Source organism: Chionomys nivalis, chromosome 15 (genome assembly GCF_950005125.1).
Source record: "Chionomys nivalis chromosome 15, mChiNiv1.1, whole genome shotgun sequence".
NCBI lineage: Eukaryota > Metazoa > Chordata > Mammalia > Rodentia > Cricetidae > Chionomys > Chionomys nivalis.
The window spans coordinates 53,581,108-53,600,486 of record NC_080100.1 but is presented as its reverse complement, the minus strand read 5'-3'; the positions used below and the strand labels follow the sequence as shown (position 1 = coordinate 53,600,486).

Below are 19,379 nucleotides of genomic sequence, written 5' to 3'. Positions count from 1 at the left end.
GCAAATACAATAATAACAGTAATCAACTGCTTCTGGAATATTTACATAAAAAGTCACAGTAGATCATTGTGTTTCGATTAAGAAATACTAAATTAACAAATTTATACTAAGAGAGAATTTACTTATGATGATATTTTCCTATTTGGGATATACTGCATGTATCTCTAGTATACATACTACCATATGCACAGTATCCATAAGAAGCTCACTATGTATGCAGTATTCATACACACTGTGGAACTTTCATAGGATGCTCACTGTAGGCACAGTATCCTCACACACCATGGTACTTCCATAAGAAGCTCACTATATACACAGTATCCTCACACACGATGGTACTTCCATAAGAAGCTCACTATATACACAGTATCCTCACACACCATGGTACTTCCATAAGAAGCTCACTATATACACAGTATCCTCACACACGATGGTACTTCCATAAGAAGCTCACTATATACACAGTATCCTCACACACCATGGAACTTCCATAAGATGCTCACTATATACACAGTATCCTTACACACGATGGTACTTCCATAAGAAGCTCACTATATACACAGTATCCTTACACTCCTTGGTACTTCTGTAAGATGCTCACTATATACACAGTATCCTTACACACCGTGGTACCTCCGTAAGATGCTCACTATATTCACAGAATTCCAAGTGAAAAGTAAAATCCCCAAACACTGCAACAATAGGAGCTCCTTCCTATTTCTTCTTCTCCAGCACTGAATGGGTAGATGACTATTCGCATGCCATGTAAATTATTTGATCATATTCTTGAACTGTGAACGATTTAATGATTAAGAAAGACATACTTTTTAAGAGTTTCTCTGAGGTTTTTAAATCTTCCTTCGGATGAAACAGTCTTCTGAAGTTTTTCCATCAGCGCTTTTGTCTAAACAGGAAAGAAACAGCCTAGTTTGTCAAGAAAACACTGTAATTCGATTAGAGAGAACATCATCAGGGCACTCGGGTTTTTCCTTCAGTGGCAGGTGCTGATACCGTTCTAATGTTTTAAAAGAAGAAGGGAAGGAACATGCAAAGTGAGAAGTGCCTATATCCGAGCTTTCGCCATGGGGTGAGAAAAAGTGAAAAGAAAAGAGAAAGTGTAATGCAGAGAAGACTTAGGAGCTTACAGGGTGCATAGCAAATGCAGCAAAAGGTTAGGCTAAGAGTGCACGGCACAGATCTCCTCCCAACAGACACTAAAACTGTGCAGGGGCCTGCGAGATTCCTCCAAGACCCTTTGTGAGGACCAAGGTACTAATCCAAAACCCAATGAAGTCCTCATTAACAGTTCACGTGCCCTGCAGGGGCACCAAAGGCAGAACAGTCTGTGATACAGGTGAGACACACTCTAGGCTCAGAACATTAGCAGAGCCGATGGCATGGGCAAGACAAGGCTAGCCCAACTCCCAGTGAAGGACTAGGGCCAGAGGTGCAGACAGCCTTGTAGGAGTCCAGAGAAAGTCTTCCAGACATCCTTTTAGAAGGCCTCTCCCAAACTCACCAACACCCAAGGAGAAAGCTAGAAGGACAGGGATTTGATTTAACTACTGAAACCTGAGTGGAAATAACAGAGGAGAGCTAAATCTAAAGGGTCACGTGTTCCCAGGTCTAAGTCACTAGGAAAAACCCCAAAAGCTGCTCCCAGAAGGACAGAGGAAACGTTGTATATCAAGATCTCTGGGGACAAAGGCTTTGGAGGACGGGAAACGGGGAGGAATCCATTGGGCAGTTGTGGGCTTACCTCCCCTCCAGGAGGATTTCAGGAAACAGGTCATGACTGACAGCCACATTGTTTGAGGCTGATCCTCCAAATGTTGTAATGAGTGTTTTGAAGACACACAGGAGGGGAATAAATTAGGTAGTAAGAGCAGGGTAATTATCCTTTGGCGCCTTCCTTTGGCAACTGTACTGCTCATTTCTGCTAATGACTTTTCCATTAGCAGGATTCAGCTCGGCTCTCCACTCCCCTCAGTAGCAAGGTGTGCTGCACGCTGATGCTCACCTGCTTGGACACCTTGGCCCAGGTTTTCTTCAGCCTGTAGATGGCACTTCTGTTTAAGGCCGCAGTGATCTCCAGGACACCATTGTAGTTATGTAGACACCGGCAAATGTCGGCCACGGCAACCCACTTCTCAATGGCGTTGGCGCGCGAGCTGATATCAGCGTAATTCATTATCTGGGAGGCTACCAGGTTACTCATCTAAGACAATCAAAGAGACCAGCAAGCTGTCGAAGACCCAAAACACTGCATCCAGGCAAATAGCTGAGTGGCCCATGAGCACATAAGGAAAGCAGGTTACTAAGTAGCACAAAGCTCTCGGTCCATCTTTAGACACCAGCTTCCAAAGAGATTGGAATCTGTAAAGATAACAATAGCAACAAACCACCCACCCCTGTTCATCCTGAGAGCGGAGGCAGGGACTCTTCAGAATCCGGCTTGTTGGAGGAAAATTGGATCTTTTTAAACCAGTAGTTTTGATGAAGGTATCCTTGCCAAGAAAGGGAATGAAATAAAATGACCTAACTACTGGAGAAAGATCATACTGCAGACCTGGGTGTCACCCCTTGGGGGACCTTGGGGATACATATTTCTGTACTTTCAACTGTGTGTAGATAGCATACTCTTTCACAGAGAAAGAAAGACTGTGGGTTACTATTTATCTGAATTCTAATATTTTTGGTTGTGAGCCTAGCCTTTAATGGCTGAGCCATCTCTCCAGCCAGTCATCAATCTAAATTAATTCTAAATTAGTCATCTCTCAAACCAGAAAATCACTTAGCATAGAAAAAGAAAGCATACTTTCTTTTTGGAAAATTTCTCTAGCAAAACAAACAAAATGAACAAACAAACTTTGACGATAAGGACTGTAATTCTACTAACCAAATCCAACTGAAGCAGCTCAATTTTCAAAATACGGAAAAGAGTGGAATATAATCATCACCAAAGGGGCACGAGGAGTGTGTGATCTTGCATTCACAAAGTAAGTCTGATGGGTACCCCACTCTTTGAAGACACAAAAGCTCCTACAGTATCTTTGAGTGACACATAGAAAGTCATTAAAACATGTACGAGGGTCAATCACGTGCTCAACTTTGATGTGGAGAATGACATAGAATCCAGTTTGTGAGGAGAAGTTGATTTTGTTAATCAATAATTTTGATAAGGACGTCATTTCCAATAATTATTCAGGAAGTGGGCTAGGACACACTTGTCTTTGGTGCTAAGACCAGAAGAAGAATGAAATCCAGGACTATCACTGGTACAGTTTGGGTGTTGAACATTCCCTGTAGACTATGAGTCAATGGCCTGGTCCCTGGAGTGGCACTATTGGAAGGAGCTGTGTAAGTCTTTAGGCCAAAGAGGTGTATCTTGAAGGGGATTGTGGCTACTATGTCCCTCCCTCTTCCACTTGCTTCCTGTCTGTGACCTGAGCAGTTTTCTCTGCGAGTAAACCTTTTCCCTTTATCAATTAATCATCTGAGGCATTTTGTTATAGTAACGGAAAGCTGACTAATACACTGGCCTTTGGGTATGCTGAACCTGGCTAGGAGGGATGATGGGCAGAGGGAAATATGCAAATAAGTAGACAGCATACATGAAATGCAAAACTATGTTTGCTCTGAGCCTTGGGATGCGGCCCAGTGGATAATGCACTGGCTGTGCAAGCAATGGGGTCCTGAATTTGCATCCTCAGCACTCAACAGGGCATGGAAGGATGCATCTGTAACTCCAGTGCTGGAGGAAGTGGCCAGGCAGACTCAGGAGCTCTCTGGCCAGCCAGTCTGACCATCTCACTGCTTTGACACCATGCTGCATAAAGTGTCAATCAATTATGGCACTCCCCGACAAAAACCATCTGGGGTTTCCCTTCATCTTTAGGATCCAGAACAGTTAGCTGTTCATCTGTTCAACTGAGCATGTGAGGACCCTGAAGACCTGTCATTTCTGGAATAATGCTCTTGTACCCTGTAAAGATTTGTCACTTGTATTGGTTTAATAAAATGCTGATTGACCAGTAGCCAGGCAGGAAGTATAGGCAGGGCGACCAGACTAGGAGAATTCTGGGAAGAGGAGAAGCTCAGTCTGCAGTTGCAACCCAGATGCAGAGGGAGCAAGATGAAAATGTTGTACTGAGAAAAGGTACCAAGACAGGTGGCTAAACATAGAAAAGAATTATGGGTTAATTTAAGTTGTAAGAGCTAGTAAATAATAAGCCTGAGCTAATAGGCCAACAGTTTATAATTAATATAAGCCTCTGTGTGTTTCTTTGGGGCTGAATGGCTGTGGGACCAGACAGGACAGAAACTTCCATTAACAGTCATCCTTGTCTCCAGAGGCCCTTGTCTCCTCATCAGGCTATCAGGTCCTCTGCTCTGCCGTGAATTCAAATTTCATACCTGTGCTTGTTTGCTGAGACAGAAAATGTTGAGTAGGGGACAGGAAGGAAGCACAGGTGGCTTGTAGAGTCCTGTCTGGCCAAAGACATGGTGATGCCACTACCTGCATTAGAAGCTCCCGAAGGAGGCTCAGCATTGCTACAGGGTTGTTTAGAGCACAAGGCTATCCTAGTGTGGGAGACGTGTGGAGCCTGGGGTGGAGTCTTCAATTAGAGTGCCCATATGTAGCCCAGGTAATGGAGTGCATTCCTCACATTACCCCTTCTCTTAGCATCGGTGTATTTTCAGTGGATCCTGTGCAGGGCTCTATCTTGAGACTCCATACTACTGTTTTGGTACCTTGGATTCAGTTGACCTGCTAACTTGTCAGTGCAATTCCTTTGCTCATATACACACCCTCACTATTCCTAGTATTAATCTGTACTGAAACTGGAAAAGAAGTTTCCCTTTGCCCAGACAGCCCCGAAGCCACCTCTACGGCTGTTACTTATTCTCTCACAAGACTAAGTCTGTTCCAAAAGAACCAGTGAACAACCGGATATAAAATTAACTCCTCATCTTACTGTTGGAGCCTGGCCGTGGTTACCACTGCCTCAGTGAGCTAGAGTTTTAAGAAGTCCCTCCCAAGGTCAGCCTGTAATTTAGGAAGTCACACTGATGCAATCTTATTACCACCACCAGGGGTCAGTATACACACATTCAGTCTGTGACTAAGCTTATAGTGATTATAATAAAAACAATAACAACATTTTACACATGATTGAACACTCACAAGACCTGGGAACCACCAAAATGAGACCTCTTATGTCTGGAAATTATCACATCCTTTTGAGAATGTGAGATTTAAGCTTGCTATTCAATCAGCCCTGTATAAATAGTGATGATGGAGTTTATTTCTTTTCTGGGGAATCAAACCCAGGGTTTTGTGCAAGCATAGACAAGTGCCTCTCTGCTGAGCTACATCCCCTGTCCCACAGCTGCTTTGTTCTAGAGAAGTCTAAAGCCCACAGGTGTATCCGTTACTCACTTCATTGAAGTGCTGGCTGGTTTTCATGATGTAAGGGGTCCTTTCATTTTTATCCAGTTTCATCCAGCCCTGGCCAAGAAACTCTCTGAAAGTTGAGAATATAACACAAAATCAGTGACGTTTATAAGAGAAGGCGAATAGACCTTGCATAGTTATGCGGATTAGATGGGTACATTTAACTTAATATTCAGGGGACATCATTTACCCCTCCCCCCTCCTGTTTTCACAGGTCATCTCTAAGGAACTGCAGCTCATTCCTGGCCTGGCATTCCACCACTTACTGCCAAAATGAAAATGATTTTTCAGTCTCTAGTGTTTGGAATGCTGTCTCAATAAAAGGCTTCTCTGAAATTCAAAACGCTGCCAACATAAGAGAGATGAAGTAACCACCAACTCAGCACTCTTGTGGTGATTTCCTCTGCGTTAATCTCTAAATGTATCTTTCAAGATTCCAGAAGATCTATTTTGACCAAAAACTGCTCATTAGAACGGAATCCTTCTCTGCTCTTGTTTTCTCTGAAGAACGGAAGTTTTCAAGGTTGGGGAGCTGAGCCTGGTGGAAAGAGAGTTTTCTGATGTCTTCCCTGGTCAGTCATTTCATTCAGGAGCAGGTCACTAGATCTCAGTATGCATGTGGCAGTTGAGAGAGGGTGCTTGGGAATTATTGTGTGTGGGCATTTAGAAAACACTATGAAATGAAATCATTCTAATACGTTTCTAATGCGGAAGTGTTGGCTGGGTCTTCCTGCAAGATTTATTGTCCCTTGCCGCTGTTGCTGCTGCTCTTGGCTGTGGTTCTGAAGGTAGACACAGAAGTGAGGACACAGTTCCGCAGCTGGAAATAACTGACAGATGTTTCAGGCATGCAGGGCACAGGGAGAAATGGGAGTCCCAGGAAGATTCCACTGCAAGAGCCACCATAGGATTCTTTCTTGGATCTTTCTTCTCTAGTAGAGAAGGCAAGGGCCCACCTTCAACGCTCTGGGTGGCCGTGAGAAGGTAACGGGGCGGTGGGGGAAGGAAAATTGTGTTTCCTATCCTAAATTTTCAGGATGTCACTGGATTCATTTGAATAATCAATGAGCCAGATTCCTATTTCAACAGCTCCATGTGCCTGGGTAGGTCTACAAATTCAGGGAGGCCAGGAAGAAGAGAAGACGGAGTGCATAAAAGCACAGTCTACGTGGGTGTTCTTGGGCTCTTCCCCTCATGTTTCTCTGACAGCTCTACAGGTCTAACTGTCTCGCCCATCTGCTCTGACTCTCTCCTCCCTCACCAGGGATGTCCCATGTTTGACAAGGATCCCATTCCTGTGTCTTGCCCAATCCTTCCACACTTTCAGTGTGGTTACCAGTTCATGGATAATGTATTTCTCTAAACAAAGATCTGTTTAAGGATCTTTCAAGTCAGTGTGATTGCTGGAGGCTTAAAGCCCCCCCCCCCTTGTACACGGGACAATGAAGAGGCAGGAAGGACAGCAGGCAGGACGACTGTCACTGAGCTCAGCAGAATGCGCGAACTTGCCAAAGTGGCTGCAGACCTGCAGCAGACATTAAAGCATTGACTGGGGTCCTTGCTTCTCAGAGTGAGGCTTCAGGTTCCTCTGAACTACCTGGGATTCTCATGAAAAGACAATTTTCTGGACCTCAACCAAACCTACCAAAATCGGAATTTCACAAGCATGCTCTCTCTGAGAATACATTTTATTTATTTATTTATTTATTTATTTATTTATTTATTTATTTATTTTGGTTTTTCGAGACAGGGTTTCTCTGTAGCTTTGGAGCCTGTCCTGGAACTCCCTTTGTAGACCAGTATACAAGCTTCCCGTATGGCTTTAGACATTCTGTAATTTGAGGATGGGAAAATGCAGAGAAATCAACAGTCATGGTAACCTTATTACCTATAGAAGAAACACAAACCGAGATCATCTCAAGGATCTCCAAGTCAACACGCTCAACATGAACTGGTCTCAAGAGACCTTCAAGCATGCTAAAGCATCTGGAGATGGAGACTCAGCATCCCTGAGCATGGGCAAGTACACGTGGGCCTTAGAGATAATGGCAGCTTCAAGGCTAGCTACTTCCTGCTAGAGGACAGGAAACTCACTCGTAGGGGATGCTTCTAAAGACGACGTGGTCCAGGAGAGTGATCTGCTCGGCCAGCTCCATGGCTGACAATGTCTCAAAGCATTCAGCCTTCGGACAATCCGTCTGCAAGAGATGGTGAAGGAGTGAAACACAGTGCATCTGTGGAGCGTGAAGGCCTCTACTAGAGTCTAGGTCTGAAAGAAAATCCAGCAGACTCAACTGTGAAAGTCAATATGTACGTCCCCAACCACCTGCCAGTTCCTGTGTTGAGCGAGGCCCTTCTCGTACAGCTTCCCAGGCAGATACATGGCCAACCACGAAGCTGGTCGCACGAGTTTGCTCACCTCAAGGATTCTGTGGCTGAACTTACCATTTGAATTATATCCTCTAATTTTAGGTGGATGTCATCTTGATCATCTTGTGAAAGAGCTCTATAAGGAAATGGATAAAATAATCTCTATGAGTAAGAGAAGGGACATGCTCGGAAGTTGCAATGTGGGGGTCTTTTTTCTGTGGTTAGGAAGTGTGAGGGTTCAGGTGTGTGAGGCTGTGAGGTACAACAGACTCTGTGACACACACATGCCCCTCCCACTTGCTCCTCTAGCCCCTCCTATCCGTGCTCCTCTAGCCCCTCCCACCCATGATCCTCTAGCCCCCCCCACTTGTTCTTGTAGCTCCTCTAGTCCTGCTACTTGCTCCTCTAGCCCCTCCCACTTGCTCCTTTAGCTCCTCCCACCCCACTTGTGCTCCTCTAGCCCCTCCCACTTGCTCCTCTAGCTCTTCCCACCCCACCTGTGCTCCTCTAGCCCCTCCCACTTGCTCCTCTAGCCCCTTCCACCTGTGATCCTCTACCCCCCCACTCGTGTTCCTGTAGCCTCTCCACACTGTCCACTGAAGCAGAAGAGAGACAGTGCACTCTCTTCTCAGCTTGTGGGCACAACTTGGAAGAATATAGCACAGGAGCAGGCAGGTGATCATCTTGTTCTTTGAGTGTGCATCCCAAACTCAGTGTTACTCAGCTTTCAAAAGCTTATCTTTCGCCTGGCGGTGGTGGCGCACGCCTTAAATCCCAGCACTTGGGAGGCAGAGGCAGGCGGATCTCTGTGAGTTCAAGACCAGCCTCGAGACTAGGTCTACAAGAGCTAGTTCCAGGACAGGCTCCAAAGCCACAGAGAAACCCTGTCTCGAAAAACAAAAACAAACAAACAAAAAAAAAACAACAACAACAACAAAAAACAAAAACAAAAAAAAGCTTATCTTTCAGTGTTTTGATGAATAAATGATACAAGAGTTAATTAATACCAGAGACACCATTTTCAAAGTAGGAAGACGTTTTATATATCCTACAGAAATTCCAAATCAGGAGAATTATAACAAGTGGGAATTCCATTTTATACCTTGCTATCTGGGCCAAGCATTCTAAGTTTTAGCACACACTCTGAGCATTAAACTACTTAAGCAGTTCCAAGTCATAAAGTTTGTCCCAGGGGATATTAAAGTTGGCTCTCTTTCTTTCTTTATTGCTGGGCAGGGCAATTAAAGTCATAGAAATCGTTAAAGACTCTGGCTAGGGAAGCAGCTAAGCTAACTGCAGATCTTCACCTGTTGCCCCTCTCTTCCAAATCCAATCCTCAAGTCTTATTCCCAGCCCTGCAGCAGGCCACCTGATGCAGCCTCCCTCCCCCCGCAACTCCCATCCCCAGTGGGTCTTACAGATCTTCCATTATAACCCTCCCCTCACGCATCCCCCAGGAACCCACCAGCCAAGCCTGGCAGAGAAGCAAAAAGCCTATCAGCAAAGCAGGCAGGTGAGCTTTAGCTCTTCCCTCTCCCTCCTCTCTTCCACATCCAGTCCCACACCCCATCCCCAGCTCTGTAGCAGATGGCCTTTTATGATTGCCCCCCACTCTTTACTCTTATCCCTAAGGGACTAAGGAGATCCTGGAGGAAGACTTGCTTCTCTCCAGCCTGTGGACCACCTCAGGCCTCTCACCTAGCTCACCCTTATTCCTAAGTATCAGCTCCCAATACCTAGAGTAAAATCTTAAGTGGAAACTCCAGGGGTCACAAATATCAGAATCCCAAAAGAATTTCCCATCAGGCAACATGCAGCTACCACACTCTCCTAAGAACCAGAGAGGAAACAGAAGACAAGGAACAAATTACTCACCCAACAAAAACAAGGCCAGATATCAGCACCAAGAATTTCAGTCTTCCCATACCCAGATGCCTAGATCCCAGCGTAAAAACACAATCAACAACAGCCAGGATAATATGTCTTTACTAGAGTCCAACAAACCTACCGCAGTAAGCCGTGAGAACTGACACTTAGCTGAAACACAAGACAAAGACCTACAATAGCCTTTATGAATATGACAGAGGTCCTTTAAGAGGAAATGAATAAGTCTAGAAATAAAACTATGAAGATCATTGCCTAGCCCAGTTGTCACCAGAGGGGTGTCATCCAACAACCAATAGGAGTGGATGCAGAGATCCACAGCCAAACATTAAGCAGAGCCAGGGAACCCTGCAGAAGAGGGGGAGGAAGGGTTACAGGAGCTGTGGGAGGGGTTGTCAAGGAACCATGAGAACAGAGACCATAGAATCAGCTTAGCAGGGCTCATAGGGGCTCACAGAAACTGAAGCAACAAACACATACGATTGTGTAGCTTGATGTTCTTGTGGGACTCCCAATGATGGCCATGAGAGATGTCTCTGACTCTTGCCTGTGCTTGAGACCTTTTTCCTCCCAATGGGTTGCCATGTCGAGCTGTGAAATGAGGGTTTGTGCCCAGCCTTTAATTGAATCCTGTTAGGCCATGATCTTGGGGAGAGGAGAGATAGGGGGAAGGGAGTAGGAGGAGTGGAGGGAAGGGAAACTGAGGTCAAGATGTCATAAAAGTTAAAAAAAGAAAGAAATCTATGAAGGCAAAAAACAAACAGTGGAAGGAAATGAATAAAAGAGTCCAAGACCTGGAAGTAGAAAAGAATCAATAAAGAAAATCCAAACTGAGGGAAATTTGGAAATGAAAAATATAGGAACTCAAACAGGAGTCTCAGAGGCAAGCCTCACTAACTAAGTACAAGAGATGGACAAAAGAATCTCAGCCATTGAGGACATGATAGAAGGAATGAGTACTTCCATCAAAGAAAATGGTAAATCCAAAAGTATTTTGGAACAAATATTCAGAAAATCTTGGACACTATGAAAAGATCAAATCTAAGAATAATAGGAATAGAGGAAGAAAAAGAAACCCAGTTCAAATGCACAGGAAATATTTCCAACAAAATCAAAGAAGAAAATTTCTTTTGCCTAAAGAAGGAGATGCCTATCAAGTTACGAGAAACACAAAGAACACCAAACAGACTGGACCAGAAAAGAAAGTCCCCTCAGCACATAGTAATCAAAACACCAAACATACAGATCAAAGAAAGACTATTAGAAACTGAAAGGGAGAATAACCAAGTAAAAGATCAAGGAGTCTTATTAGAATAACACCTGACTTCTCAATGGAGACTGTAAAAGTCACATTCTGGACAGAGTTCTACAGACTCTAAGAGACCATAGATGCCAACCCAGACTGCTATACCCAGTACAACTTTCAATCACCATGGATGAAGAAAGGCATTCCATGAGAAAACCAAATTCAAGCATATCTGTCTATAGATCCAGAGCTACAGAAGGCACTAGAAAGAAAACTCCAACTTAAAGAGATTAACCACACCCAAGAAATCACAAGGAATAAATAATACCAGACCAACAAATCAAAAGAGGGGAAGCATACTCTCTCTCTCTCTCTCTCTCTCTCTCTCTCTCTCTCTCTCTCTCTCAACACACACTCACACACACACAAAACATCACCACCACCCTGAACAACAACAAAAATAACAGGAATCAAATAAACACTGCTTATTGATATCTCTCAACATTTAAAGTCTCAATTTCCCATTAAAAAACAGAGACTGACAGAATGGATGTGAACAGGATCCATCCTTCTATTGCTTCCAAAAAGTACTCTTCAACATCAAACATAGACATCACCTCAGGATAAAGGGTGGAAAAAGATATTCCAAGCAAATGGAACCAAAACCAAATCCATGTAGCCATTTTAGTAGGACAAAATAGACTTTACATCGAAACTAATCAGAAGAAATAGGAATGGACACACATATTCATCAAAGAAAAAATCCCTCAAGAGGAAACTGCAGTTCTTAATAACTATGCACAAATACATGGAGAAACAAAATTTGCAAAATAAACACTGTTACAGCTTAAATAACACATTGGCCCTCACACAGTGATAGTGACGGCTTCAGTACCCAACTCTTGCCAACAGACGGGTCATCCAGACAAGAACTGAAGAGAGAAACGTTGGGGATAACTGACATCATAAACAAAATGGACTCGGCAGATATTTACAGGATATTTCACCCAAACGGAAACAAGCATACCTTTTCAGCATGCCATGGAACTTTCTCCAAAATCGACCACATTTTTGAACAGAAAGGAAGCGTCAGCAGATACAAGGAGATTGAAATAACCCTGCATTCTATCTGACCTACACAGATTAAAATTGGGTGTCAACAACAGAAACAGCAGAAAGTTAACAAAATTGTGGAAACTGAACAACTCACTATTAAATATAAAATGGGTCAAGATAGAAATTAATAAAGAAATGAAAGACTTTGTAGAAATAAATGAAAATTAATGTACGTCATGCCCAAACTTATCAGACAAAGTAAAGGCAGTTCTAAGAGGCAAGTTCATAGCACCAAAGGCCTACATTAAAAACAAAGTTTTTAATTAAAAAATTTTAAAAACGCTCTCATACTAGTAACTTAGCAGCACAGCTGAAAGCTCTAGAACAAAAAGAAATAATACCCCAAAGGAATAAATGACAAGAAATAATCAAACTCAGAGCTGAAATCAATAAAACAGAAACAAACAAAAAGTGCACGTAATCAGTAAAACAAAGAGTTGGTTCTTTGAGAAAACTCAAGAAGATTGACAAATCCTTAGCCAAATTAGCTAAAAAGTGGAGAGAAAATAGAGCAACAAAATTAGAAACAACAGACACCCAGGGAATCCAGAGTCATAAGGACATACCTTAAAAACCCGTGCTCCTCCAAACTGGAAAACCTTAATCTCTCTATGCATGCTACTTAACAAAATTAAATCAATATCAGATAAACAATTTAGACAGACCTACAATACTTAATGAAATAGAAGTAATCATTAAAAGCCTCCCAACCAGAAAAAACCCAGGTTTGATGGTTTTAGTGAAGAACTCTGCCAAACTTTCAAAGAAGAGTTAATGCTAATACTCTTCAAATTATTCAAAAATAGAAACAAAAGAGACATCATCCAATTTATTTTATGTGGCTACAGTCACCCTGATACACCTTGATCTAATACTTCCAGAACTTTTATCATGAAGGGATGCAAGGGGCATAGCTAAACATAATAAAAGCAGGTTCCAGCAAGTCCAAATCCAACACCAACTTAAATGGAGAGATAGTCTAAACATTTCCACTAAAGTCAGGAAGAAGAAAAGGTTGTCCACTTTCTCCATACCTATTCAATATGGTGCTTGAGGTCTTAGCTAGAGCATGAAGACAAATGAGGAAATGAAGGGAATACAAGCTGGAAGGGAAGAAGCCAAAGGATTTTATCTGTAGAAGATATGATAGTATACCTAAGTGACTCTCAAATTTCTGCTAGGAAACTCCCACAGCTGATAAACACTTAGCTTTCCTACACCCAAGTGGCAAATGGACTGAGAAAAAAATCAGAAGAAAAACACCCTCAACAATAGCCTCAACTAATATAAAATATCTTGGGGTAACTCTAACCACAAAAGTGAAAGACTTGTGTTATTAAAAATGTTAAGTCTTTGAAGACAGAAACTGAAAAAGATAGCAGAAGACAGAAAGATCACCCGTATGCATGGGTTGGCAGATTTAATATAGATGTTTTTATAGAATGGGAAATACAGAATTTTCTAGGCTGCCCTTGCAAAAAAAACCACCAAGTAGACAACCAAGAACAACAGAGTTGTACATAATTCTGGAACAGAAGTCAAAGGTCAAAACATCAGCAGGGGTGTGTATCCCTGAGGTCTCTAAGGAAACATTTCCTTGCACTGTCTAGCTTTAGGTGCTCTGCCAGCAATCCCTGGTGTTTCTTGTCTTGTGGTTACATAGTCGCAATTTCCATCCCTACCCACACATGATATTCTCCATATGTTTGTCTTCCATGGCCATCTTCTTAAAATGACACCTGTCACAGTCCCTAACTTAGCTGTCTGTATCTTCCGGGATGCTATTGACAAACAGGGTGGTATTTTGGGATAGGAGATGTCAGCACTTGAACGTGTCAGTTTTCCAATGGAGAACACAATTAGACTTCTAGCTGCTTCTAGATCACAATGGTCTGGCTTTGGGAACTTAATGGGGGATAAGAATGACTTGTGGTACAATTGTTAAATTACCACACTCTCAAGTTTGGCATTGCTACATTCGGGAGGAACTGAGCTGAATGAATTTCTCTCCACATATGCTTTCTCTATAATTAATTACACCAAGACACAATACAAACACGTTTGGCTAAAACAAATATCACTTCCAGGCTGTAAGTGAAGGAAGAATTGAAAACCAGAATGGTGAGGCAGTAATGGGCCTTAGCAGATAGATGCCAGGCTACCCACTCTCGAGTAGGGGCAGAAGTTGTGCCCATGGGTGAGCTGAGAAGCCATAACTGACACACGCACATGAAACCATTGATGGATGCACTCTTCATGTAGAGTGAACCAGAAAAAATATTATCCCCCCATCAGTTAAAGAAACCATAGGACAGTGTGTTATTTGTGTGAATACTAGGCATCACAACTATGGACAAACACAATTTTCTAGTAGGGCCTGCCAAGTTCAAGCCTTCCTTGCACAGATACCTCAGGTTCATGTTTTACCCTACCCCATATGAGTATCTGACATGGAGACCATTAAGACAAGGAGTGAACGGAACAGTTGGCCAGGACCAATACAACAAGCTGAGGATCTTGTCTAACTACAGACATGCCACCTCTCTCATAGAAACACTGCCCCAAGGTGAGCTGGAGATTCCTAATTTGTCCTCACAAGCAGAATGAAAAGCCTCTCCATGCTGCTGACTGGACTCATGTCAGGAATTCCCAAGGTCTCTCTCTTTCACCCTGTGGTTCTACAGAAGTTGTCCCCACACAATTTAAGCCTATAGTCCAAAGCCTTCCTTGCACAGCAGATCCCAAACTGTCCCCACAAAGCAGAAGATAGAACACGCCTCGCTGCTGAGCATACAACCTCTGGTACCCAGAAGGGTCTCAAATGTATCCTTCTGGTCCGACAGAACCCATTTTCCATGAGCAGAGCCCAGTGGATGCAACTCCATCAGCAGCTGCTCTGGCCTTTACCTCAGGATGTTTGCCGTGGCTTTCCTTTCTTGAGGAAGAAGGTCTGGGTCTCGTAAAACTTCTTCTAGTAAGTTTAGAACGTTCATTTTGAGTTCATTGTTGAGTTCAAAATCCTATAAAATAAAAGGAATCTTTTATGATCTTCATTTCCAGGGTTGGCTCTGTGTCGTGTGATGCCTTTATTTGTGATCTTTTCTCCAGAAGCCGGGTCTGAAACTGAAATGTATGGCCCCATAGATCCTCACTATGTGCCCCTAGTAGTCCTGAGGAGTAGTCTGGGCTGGGGCTGTGCTGTTATATTTCTGACAGCACCCCCCAAGGATATAAAAGCATGTAGCCAAGGTTGAATGCTATTGCTTGTGATCTCTAGCAGCCATTAAAAAGCTCCAGCAACACCCCTCCCAGCCTCTTGTCTCTAACCCACCCTCCCCCATCACACCCTTCCTCCAACACATGCTTGGAAACACTGACTGGACTTAACACACTTAACCCTAGTGGGGACATGTGTTTCCTTGGCCTGGAACATTATGCTACTTCCCCAGGTGGATTCTCATTTATCTCTCAGGCCTAGGAGTTGGTAACTCTGCTTGGAGCCCTTAAATGACACAGTGGGGTGGAAAGCTTTTCTCTTGTGCTCCATGGAGCACATAACTTGCTATTATCATAATTTAGTGTGGCACATTTTGAAGACCAATGTAGCCTGATTTCCTACTCAGAAACAGGGACAAAGCAGCAACTTAAAAAATATTTGTTTCAAGAATAAAATGTGTTATTTGGGTGTTAACTTGGATGAAGATGTGCTAGGGTATTAATATCAGTGCAGCTATGCTTGAATCTACATAGCCATGCTAAGGGATAAAGAATAAATGATACTCAGAAACAGATGTGGTCATCCAGAGACAGAGTAACACTGCTGGGACAGATTATGAGCAGACTGAGGAAGAATGGATCATAGAAACAAATAATGAGAGTGATGAATAAAAATCAATAGAAAGAACTTGTGAGCCATTATTGTTACAAAAATGAAGGGATTACTGGATAGATAGGTGACTGCATGGTTGTGTCAGACAGATGGATGGGTAGGTGAGTGGATGGATGGATGGATGGATGGATGGATGGATGGATGGATGGATGGGTGTATGGGTGGATAGATAGATGGGTAAGTGGATGGATGGATGGATGGATGGATGGATGGATGGATGGATGGATAGATAGATGGATAGGTGGATGGATGGATGGGTGTATGGGTGGATGAATGGGTGGATAGATAGATGGGTAGGTGGATGGATGGATGGATGGGTGTATGGGTGGATGAATGGGTGGATATATAGATGGGTAGGTGGATGGATGGATGGATGGATGGATGGATGGATGGATGGATGGATGAATGAATGGGTGGATAGATAGATGGGTAGGTGGATGGATGAGTGGATAGATAGATGGGCATGTGGATGGATGGACGGACGGATGGATGGATGGATGGATGGATGAAGGGATGGGTAGATGGGTGGACGGATGGACGGATGGACGGATGGATGGATGGGTGAATAGATGTAGTAGACAGATGGATGGGTAGGTAGATGGATAGGAGGGTGGGTGGGTGGATGGATGAATGGATTAGACCTGGGGACAAAGTGGATGTCCTCACTGTGACCACTGACTGGATGAGTTATCGCCTGCAGGAACACACACTAGTAGGAGCACTGCACCAAGTGAGCTGTCCTAGATGGTCGGCAAAGCAGATCACGGTAGAGATGACTGCTGCCAAGACTTGTGATCTGAGTACAAAAGGAGAGACGCAAGTTGTCCTCTGCCTTCCACACATGTGTGCACACATGCACACACACATAGTAAGGTTTCCCCCTAGATTTGATCCTTCTGTCATTTTACTATTGACTTTTCCTGGGCCGTAAGGGATGGGAGGAGTCAGGAGGAAACAAATGCAAACACACCGACAAACGCAGCTCCAGATGCACACTGTGCTGCTGTCTTTAAATCTAGTGACTTTTCACTGACTTGGAAATTATTAAGGTAAGGCATCAGGAGACAAACAGAATAAAGATGTGAAGTTGTGGCTCCTGCACTCTTTTATAGAGTGAGTTTTGATGGACCATCTCCTGGCGGAGTGATGGGAACGTCGGTGTTCAAAACCAACCAAGGCCGTCAGGTGTACACAGGAGGGCTCACACTCATAAGCTACTAGTCTGTGTGTACAGGCAGGAGTGGTTGCTACCCACAGGAATCTGTTGCGATTACTACATCACGTTCTATTATAATACTTGTATTATTATATTGTTAGCTGTATTATCCAATCTTATAATTACAGTTTAACATTAAAGAAAATGATTTTGAGGAATTAACCTTCTGAATCATCTTTAATGGTTAGAAACCAACATCACTAATGGCAATTAGTTAAGTAAAAAGAAAACAGTACAATTTTACTATATATAGTAAATTAGGGCCAAAATGTCCTTAATTTTATGAACTGAAGACATTTTAAGACTCTGACCTAATTTGTATTGTGAGTTTGCACATCTTAGTTCCATGACTAAAGGAACAGTGAGCGATTCTCAGAGCTTCACTTTGACTGTTTCCTGACAGTGTTGTCTCTTGGCGAACACGAGCCAGTGGGGCCTGAGGGCAATACAGATGTTCATATCTGTCCTGCCTCGTTTTTGCCAACCTGACATAAGTTAGAGTCATCTGAGCGGAACCTCAATTGAGAAATTGCATCCATAAAATCAGGCTGTAGGCAAGTATGTAGGGCGTTTTTAAAATTAGTGATTGATGTGAAATCAATAAACTAAGGGTGGTGACGTCCCTGGGCTGGTGGTCCTGAGTTATATAAGAAGACAGGCTGAGCAAGCCGTGACGAGCAAACCAGTAAGTAGCACCCCTCCATGGCCTCTGCGTTGGCTCCTGCCTCCAGGTTCCTGGCCTGTTTGAGCTCCTGTTCTGACCCCCTGTGATGATGAACAGTGATGTGGAAGAGTTAAGTGAAATCAAAACTCTCCTTGCTTTTGGAATAACCCCCACTTGGTCATGGTGTTTCATCCCAGCAATGGTAACCCTAACCAAGACAGTCTCTCTTATCAATATTAAGTGTTTCCATAAAATGTTACTCACTTATTGCCCAATGGCTTCTCATTGTGTGCTTTCCATTTAAACTGTGGGCAGGGATAAGCTAGTTATATCTTGCCGCTCTTTTTTTCCCTTCCTTCCACCTGACCCCCATCTCAAGGTAGAGGTATTTGTATGTTTAAACAGTTAGCGACCCTGTCTATTCAGTCTCTCTGAAATACCAAAGGAGTTCACACCCACCAGGAGCCGATTTCCTTAATGAATATTTGATATATATTAGCGAGTCTTCATGTAGCTATGTTGAGATACTAATGATGCAAATAACCTGATTACCATAAACAGCACGATTAGTGTGAGGGACACCAGCCTTCTGTTCAGACCGTGCTGAGAGCTAATTAGTGATTAGCTAGCATCCTTGAGCAGCTGCTGGGCTCCTTCCTGGGCGCAACAGGGGTTGCTCTGAGGCCCCAGCACAGCAAATGTGGACGGTCTCCTAGACTCGTGCTGAGTAAGATGCTGAGAAGAAGCGATGACGAGGGTGCAGTCCTACACAAGTCATTTATACAGCTCCTGACACACTGCAGAAGAGGGGACAGGGAAAATGCAGGAGCTGGGAAATAGGGAGGAAGGCAGAGAAGTCCCATCCTCTACACACAACACAGTCAGTGTAATCATGAACTTAGAGCAGCTGCAATTATTTGCACTGGTCCTGAGCAACAGTCATCCGTGGACGGTCAGGGACACGGATGCTCATGGGACCCCACACCTTACTGCGTAACTACAGGCTAAGTATGGGCTGGGGGATGGGAAGGGGGGCTACTTTCTCCAGTTATGACCCTCTGGAGAGCCCGCCAGACTCCAGAGGATAGTTCCAATACCAAAGCCACACAGAAGGCCCTAGTCAAGCCCAGAGGTACACAAACAAAACAAAAGAACATGAGCCTGGGAAAGAGATTGGTAGGGAATGGGACTTGGATAGGGAAGGGAGGAAGATGAGAGCATGGAATGGGAGTCAGAGCAGTCCAAATACATTATATACATGCATGAAACTGTCAAAGAACAGACGGAAATAACACACAGGATCCTGACACATAACTTGTACAAGGAAAATTAATTTTAAAGTTTTAATAATTAGCACAAAGATCATCATATAAACAACCTTTTATTATGAGCTACTGTCAAGTAGTAAAATAAACCTAATATACCTTTGTAAAAAAAAATTTTAAATGTAATTTTACTCTTTTAAACTTTAGGGAAACTACTGTCTTGATCAGCCCTTTAAAAGATGGAGGCCATGCTGGGTGGTGGTGGCGCACA

General features: G+C 43.4%; 1 protein-coding gene across 6 annotated transcripts in view; it reads right to left on the bottom strand.

Annotated features, from left to right (window-relative positions):
* The window catches only part of Rasgrf2 (Ras protein specific guanine nucleotide releasing factor 2), a 222,831-nt gene that overhangs the window by 6,810 nt on the left and 196,642 nt on the right, over window positions 1–19,379 (bottom strand). For all 6 annotated transcript variants that reach the window (XM_057789497.1, XM_057789499.1, XM_057789498.1 and 3 more), the window contains exons 19-24: window positions 14,982–15,094; window positions 7,904–7,964; window positions 7,553–7,656; window positions 5,444–5,528; window positions 2,021–2,218; window positions 825–904 (exon numbers count right to left, since the gene is read on the bottom strand). In XM_057789497.1, the coding sequence (XP_057645480.1) occupies window positions 825–904; window positions 2,021–2,218; window positions 5,444–5,528; window positions 7,553–7,656; window positions 7,904–7,964; window positions 14,982–15,094 (641 nt within the window). The remainder of the gene's footprint in view (window positions 1–824; window positions 905–2,020; window positions 2,219–5,443; window positions 5,529–7,552; window positions 7,657–7,903; window positions 7,965–14,981; window positions 15,095–19,379) is intronic.